Source organism: Oncorhynchus kisutch, unplaced genomic scaffold (genome assembly GCF_002021735.2).
Source record: "Oncorhynchus kisutch isolate 150728-3 unplaced genomic scaffold, Okis_V2 scaffold3238, whole genome shotgun sequence".
Classification (NCBI taxonomy): Eukaryota; Metazoa; Chordata; class Actinopteri; order Salmoniformes; family Salmonidae; genus Oncorhynchus; species Oncorhynchus kisutch.
In genome coordinates, this window is record NW_022265183.1 from 369,620 (window position 1) to 377,272 (window position 7,653).

At 38.8% G+C, this 7,653-nt stretch overlaps 1 protein-coding gene across 1 annotated transcript in view; it reads left to right on the plus strand.

The window, feature by feature from the left end:
• LOC109887102 (MHC class II transactivator) overlaps positions 1–7,653 on the plus strand; it is a 75,445-nt gene that overhangs the window by 62,292 nt on the left and 5,500 nt on the right. The window contains exons 17-19 of the mRNA XM_031820324.1: positions 6,377–6,457; positions 6,562–6,644; positions 7,465–7,548. Coding sequence (XP_031676184.1) covers positions 6,377–6,457; positions 6,562–6,644; positions 7,465–7,484 — 184 coding nt within the window. The 3' untranslated portion in view covers positions 7,485–7,548. The remainder of the gene's footprint in view (positions 1–6,376; positions 6,458–6,561; positions 6,645–7,464; positions 7,549–7,653) is intronic.

Below are 7,653 nucleotides of genomic sequence, written 5' to 3' on the forward strand. Positions count from 1 at the left end.
ATAAGTCAAGAGTTACCACTATCACTAGGTAATAAGTCAAGAGTTACCGATATCACTAGGTAATAAGTCAAGAGTTACCGCTATCACTAGGTAATAAGTCAAGAGTTACCGCTATCACTAGGTAATAAGTCAAGAGTTACCACTATCACTAGGTAGTAAGTCAAGAGTTACCACTCTGACTAGGTAATAAGTCAAGAGTTACCACTATCACTAGGTAATAATTCAAGAGTTACCACTATCACTAGGTAATAAGTCAAGAGCTACCACTATCACTAGGTAATAAGTCAAGAGTTACCACTATCACTAGGTAATAAGTCAAGAGTTACCACTATCACTAGGTAGTAAGTCAAGACTTACCACTGTCACTAGGTAATAAGTCAAGAGTTACCACTATCACTAGGTAATAAGTCAAGAGTTACCACTATCACCAGGTAATAAGTCAAGAGTTACCACTATCACTAGGTAATAAGTCAAGAGTTGCCACTATCACTAGGTAATAAGTCAAGAGTTACCACTATCACTAGGTAATAAGTCAAGAGTTACCACTATCACTAGGTAATAAGTCAAGAGTTACCACTATCACTAGGTAATAAGTCAAGAGTTACCACTATCACTAGGTAATAAGTCAAGAGTTACCACTATCACTAGGTAATAAGTCAAGAGTTACCACTATCACTAGGTAATAAGTCAAGAGTTACCGCTATCACTAGGTAATAAGTCAAGAGTTACCGCTATCACTAGGTAATAAGTCAAGAGTTACCGCTATCACTAGGTAATAAGTCAAGAGTTACCACTATCACTAGGTAGTAAGTCAAGAGTTACCACTCTGACTAGGTAATAAGTCAAGAGTTACCACTCTGACTAGGTAATAAGTCAATACACTTTGATTTGACTAGGTAATAAGTCAATAGACTTTGATTTGACTAGGTAATAAGTCAATACACTTTGATTTGACCAGGTAATAAGTCAATACACTTTGATTTGACTAGGTAATAAGTCAAGAGTTACCACTATCACTAGGTAATAAGTCAAGAGTTACCACTATCACTAGGTAATAAGTCAAGAGTTACCACTATCACTAGGTAATAAGTCAAGAGTTACCACTATCACTAGGTAATAAGTCAAGAGTTACCGCTATCACTAGGTAATAAGTCAAGAGTTACCACTATCACCAGGTAATAAGCCAAGAGTTACCACTATCACTAGGTAATAAGTCAAGAGTTACCACTATCACTAGGTAATAAGTCAAGAGTTACCACTATCACTAGGTAATAAGTCCAGAGTTACCACTATCACTAGGTAATAAGTCAAGAGTTACCACTATCACTAGGTAATAAGTCAAGAGTTACCACTATCACTAGGTAATAAGTCAAGAGTTACCACTATCACTGGGTAATAAGTCAAGAGTTACCACTATCACTAGGTAATAAGTCAAGAGTTACCACTATCACTAGGTAATAAGTCAAGAGTTACCACTATCACTAGGTAATAAGTCAAGAGTTACCACTATCACCAGGTAATAAGTCAAGAGTTACCACTATCACTAGGTAATAAGGCAAGAGTTACCACTATCACTAGGTAATAAGTCAAGAGTTACCACTATCACTAGGTAATAAGTCAAGAGTTACCACTATCACTAGGTAATAAGTCAAGAGTTGCCACTATCACTGGGTAATAAGTCAAGAGTTACCACTATCACTAGGTAATAAGTCAAGAGTTACCACTATCACTAGGTAATAAGTCAAGAGTTACCACTATCACTAGGTAATAAGTCAAGAGTTACCACTATCACTAGGTAATAAGTCAAGAGTTACCACTCTGACTAGGTAATAAGTCAATACACTTTGATTTGACCAGGTAATAAGTCAAGAGTTACCACTCTGACTAGATAATAAGTCAAGAGTTACCACTATCACTAGGTAATAAGTCAAGAGTTACCACTATCACTAGGTAATAAGTCAAGAGTTACCACTATCACCAGGTAATAAGTCAAGAGTTACCACTATCACTAGGTAATAAGTCAATACACTTTCATTTGACCAGGTAATAAGTCAATACACTTTGATTTGACCAGGTAATAAGTCAAGAGTTACCACTCTGACTAGATAATAAGTCAAGAGTTACCACTCTGACTAGATAATAAGTCAAGAGTTACCACTATCACTAGGTAATAAGTCAAGAGTTACCACTATCACTAGGTAATAAGTCAAGAGTTACCGCTATCACTAGGTAATAAGTCAAGAGTTACCACTATCACTAGGTAGTAAGTCAAGAGTTACCACTCTGACTAGGTAATAAGTCAAGAGTTACCACTCTGACTAGGTAATAAGTCAATACACTTTGATTTGACTAGGTAATAAGTCAATACACTTTGATTTGACCAGGTAATAAGTCAATACACTTTGATTTGACTAGGTAATAAGTCAAGAGTTACCACTATCACTAGGTAATAAGTCAAGAGTTACCACTATCACTAGATAATAAGTCAAGAGTTACCACTATCACTAGGTAATAAGTCACGAGTTACCACTATCACTAGGTAATAAGTCAAGAGTTACCACTATCACTAGGTAGTAAGTCAAGAGTTACCACTCTGACTAGGTAATAAGTCAAGAGTTACCACTCTGACTAGGTAATAAGTCAATACACTTTGATTTGACTAGGTAATAAGTCAATACACTTTGATTTGACCAGGTAATAAGTCAATACACTTTGATTTGACTAGGTAATAAGTCAAGAGTTACCACTATCACTAGGTAATAAGTCAAGAGTTACCACTATCACTAGGTAATAAGTCACGAGTTACCACTATCACTAGGTAATAAGTCAAGAGTTACCACTATCACTAGGTAATAAGTCAAGAGTTACCACTATCACTAGGTAATAAGTCAAGAGTTACCACTATCACTAGGTAATAAGTCAAGAGTTACCGCTATCACTAGGTAATAAGTCAAGAGTTACCGCTATCACTAGGTAATAAGTCAAGAGTTACCGCTATCACTAGGTAATAAGTCAAGAGTTACCACTATCACTAGGTAGTAAGTCAAGAGTTACCACTCTGACTAGGTAATAAGTCAAGAGTTACCACTATCACTAGGTAATAATTCAAGAGTTACCACTATCACTAGGTAATAAGTCAAGAGCTACCACTATCACTAGGTAATAAGTCAAGAGTTACCACTATCACTAGGTAGTAAGTCAAGACTTACCACTGTCACTAGGTAGTAAGTCAAGACTTACCACTGTCACTAGGTAATAAGTCAAGAGTTACCACTATCACTAGGTAATAAGTCAAGAGTTACCACTATCACCAGGTAATAAGTCAAGAGTTACCACTATCACTAGGTAATAAGTCAAGAGTTGCCACTATCACTAGGTAATAAGTCAAGAGTTACCACTATCACTAGGTAATAAGTCAAGAGTTACCACTATCACTAGGTAATAAGTCAAGAGTTACCACTATCACTAGGTAATAAGTCAAGAGTTACCACTATCACTAGGTAATAAGTCAAGAGTTACCACTATCACTAGGTAATAAGTCAAGAGTTACCACTATCACTAGGTAATAAGTCAAGAGTTACCGCTATCACTAGGTAATAAGTCAAGAGTTACCGCTATCACTAGGTAATAAGTCAAGAGTTACCGCTATCACTAGGTAATAAGTCAAGAGTTACCACTATCACTAGGTAGTAAGTCAAGAGTTACCACTCTGACTAGGTAATAAGTCAAGAGTTACCACTCTGACTAGGTAATAAGTCAATACACTTTGATTTGACTAGGTAATAAGTCAATAGACTTTGATTTGACTAGGTAATAAGTCAATACACTTTGATTTGACCAGGTAATAAGTCAATACACTTTGATTTGACTAGGTAATAAGTCAAGAGTTACCACTATCACTAGGTAATAAGTCAAGAGTTACCACTATCACTAGGTAATAAGTCAAGAGTTACCACTATCACTAGGTAATAAGTCAAGAGTTACCACTATCACTAGGTAATAAGTCAAGAGTTACCGCTATCACTAGGTAATAAGTCAAGAGTTACCACTATCACCAGGTAATAAGCCAAGAGTTACCACTATCACTAGGTAATAAGTCAAGAGTTACCACTATCACTAGGTAATAAGTCAAGAGTTACCACTATCACTAGGTAATAAGTCCAGAGTTACCACTATCACTAGGTAATAAGTCAAGAGTTACCACTATCACTAGGTAATAAGTCAAGAGTTACCACTATCACTAGGTAATAAGTCAAGAGTTACCACTATCACTGGGTAATAAGTCAAGAGTTACCACTATCACTAGGTAATAAGTCAAGAGTTACCACTATCACTAGGTAATAAGTCAAGAGTTACCACTATCACTAGGTAATAAGTCAAGAGTTACCACTATCACCAGGTAATAAGTCAAGCGTTACCACTATCACTAGGTAATAAGGCAAGAGTTACCACTATCACTAGGTAATAAGTCAAGAGTTACCACTATCACTAGGTAATAAGTCAAGAGTTACCACTATCACTAGGTAATAAGTCAAGAGTTGCCACTATCACTGGGTAATAAGTCAAGAGTTACCACTATCACTAGGTAATAAGTCAAGAGTTACCACTATCACTAGGTAATAAGTCAAGAGTTACCACTATCACTAGGTAATAAGTCAAGAGTTACCACTATCACTAGGTAATAAGTCAAGAGTTACCACTCTGACTAGGTAATAAGTCAATACACTTTGATTTGACCAGGTAATAAGTCAAGAGTTACCACTATGACTAGATAATAAGTCAAGAGTTACCACTATCACTAGGTAATAAGTCAAGAGTTACCACTATCACTAGGTAATAAGTCAAGAGTTACCACTATCACCAGGTAATAAGTCAAGAGTTACCACTATCACTAGGTAATAAGTCAATACACTTTCATTTGACCAGGTAATAAGTCAATACACTTTGATTTGACTAGGTAATAAGTCAATACACTTTGATTTGACTAGGTAATAAGTCAAGAGTTACCACTATCGCTAGGTAATAAGTCAAGAGTTGCCACTCTGACTAGGTAATAAGTCAATACACTTTGATTTGACTAGGTAATAAGTCAATACACTTTGATTTGACCAGGTAATAAGTCAATACACTTTGATTTGACCAGGTAATAAGTCAATACACTTTTATTTGACTAGGTAATAAGTCAATACCCTTTGATTTGACTAGGTAATAAGTCAATACACTTTGATTTGACTAGGTAATAAGTCAAGAGTTACCACTATCACTAGGTAATAAGTCAAGAGTTACCACTCTGACTAGGTAATAAGTCAATACACTTTGATTTGACCAGGTAATAAGTCAATACACTTTGATTTGACCAGGTAATAAGTCAATACACTTTTATTTGACCAGGTAATAAGTCAATACACTTTGATTTGACTAGGTAATAAGTCAAGAGTTACCACTATCACTAGGTAATAAGTCAAGAGTTACCACTCTGACTAGGTAATAAGTCAATACACTTTGATTTGACCAGGTAATAAGTCAAGAGTTACCACTCTGACTAGATAACAAGTCAAGAGTTACCACTCTGACTAGGTAATAAGTCAAGAGTTACCACTCTGACTAGGTAATAAGTCAAGAGTTACCACTCTGACTAGGTAATAAGTCAAGAGTTACCACTGGTTTGACTAGGTAATAAGTCAAGAGTTACCACTCTGACTAGGTAATAAGTCAAGAGTTACCACTCTGACTAGGTAATAAGTCAAGAGTTACCACTGGTTTGACTAGGTAATAAGTCAAGAGTTACCACTGGTTTGACTAGGTAATAAGTCAAGAGTTACCACTGGTTTGACTAGGTAATAAGTCAAGAGTTACCACTCTGACTAGGTAATAAGCCAAGAGTTACCACTGGTTTGACTAGGTAATAAGTCAAGAGTTACCACTGGTTTGACTAGGTAATAAGTCAAGAGTTACCACTGGTTTGACTAGGTAATAAGTCAAGAGTTACCACTGGTTTGACTAGGTAATAAGTCAAGAGTTACCACTGGTTTGACTAGGTAATAAGTCAAGAGTTACCACTGGTTTGACTAGGTAATAAGTCAAGAGTTACCACTCTGACTAGGTAATAAGCCAAGAGTTACCACTCGGAATAGGTAATAAGTCAAGAGTTACCACTCTGACTAGGTAATAAGTCAAGAGTTACCACTCTGACTAGGTAATAAGTCAAGAGTTACCACTCTGACTAGGTAATAAGTCAAGAGTTACCACTCTGACTAGGTAATAAGTCAAGAGTTACCATTCTGAATAGGTAATAAGTCAAGAGTTACCACTCTGACTAGGTAATAAGTCAAGAGTTACCACTGGTTTGAGAAAGTGTGTTTGTGTGTGTGTACAGGTTGGGGCCAGTGAATGGTCCTCTGGCGCTCCCTAAGCTCCTGGAGCTGCTGCCAGCCCTGCACAGTCTACATCACCTGGAGTAAGTACCGCTCTACTGATGGACCACGGGACAACGGCTTTCACTTTATTACGCTGTCGGTCGAATCTCTCTGTCGGTCTAATCTCTCTGTCTCTCTCACCCAGTCTGGAGAACAGTAAACTGGGGGACAGTGGGCTGAGGGGCTGGCTGGAGCTGTGCTGTCTCTCTCCTCTCTGCAGATTATCAAGTAAGAAACCTCACACTGAGCTCTCTACTGTCTAGATCAACCTGTTCATCACTGAGCCCTCTACTCTCTAGATCAACCTGTTCATCACTGAGCTCTCTAGACTCTAGATCAACCATCAACCTGTTCATCACTGAGCTCTCTTGTCTCTAGATCAACCTGTCCGTCACTGAGCTCTCTAGATAAAATCTATCTGTAGATCTCTGGGGTCATTATGACCCAGAAAAGGTTGGAGACCTCTGCCCTAGATAATATCTATCTGCACTATCATTCAGCACACTATCATTCAGCACAGCATACTGTGCTTTTGTTAACAATGTTTATGGTCTCTCCTCCTCTCTCCTCCTCTCCCCTCCTTTCCTTTCTCCTCCCCTCCTCTCTTCTTCTCCCCTCCTCTCTTCTTTTCTCCTCTCTCTTCCTCTTCTCCCCACTCTCCTCCTCTCCGCCCCTCCTCCTTTCTCCCCACTCTCCTCCTATCCTCCCCTCCTCTCTTCTTCTCTTCCCTCCTCTCCTTTCTCCCCTCCTCTCCTTTCTCCCCTCCTCCTCTCCTTTCTCTTCCCCTTCTCTCCTTTCTCCCCTCCTCCTCCCCTTCTCTCCTTTCTCCCCTCCTCCTCTCCTTTCTCCTCCCTTCTCTCCTTTCTTCTCCTCTCCTCTCCTCCTCTTCTTTCCTTTCTCCTCCCCTCTTCTTCTCTTCCCTCTCCTCCCCTCCTCTCCTCCTCTTTCTCCTCCTCTCCTCCTTTCCTCTCCTCCCCTCCTCTCCTCTCCTCTCTTCTCCTCTCTTCTCTTCTCTTCTCTTCTCTTCTCTTCTCTTCTCTTCTCTCAGTCTGTCCCAGAACTGTATAGGAGACCAGGGAATAAGGAGTCTGGCTCCTGCTCTGTCTACCCTCCCCTCACTGCACTGTCTCAGGTACACACACACACACACACACACACACACACACACACACACACACACACACACACACACACACACACACACACACACACACACACACACACACACACACACACA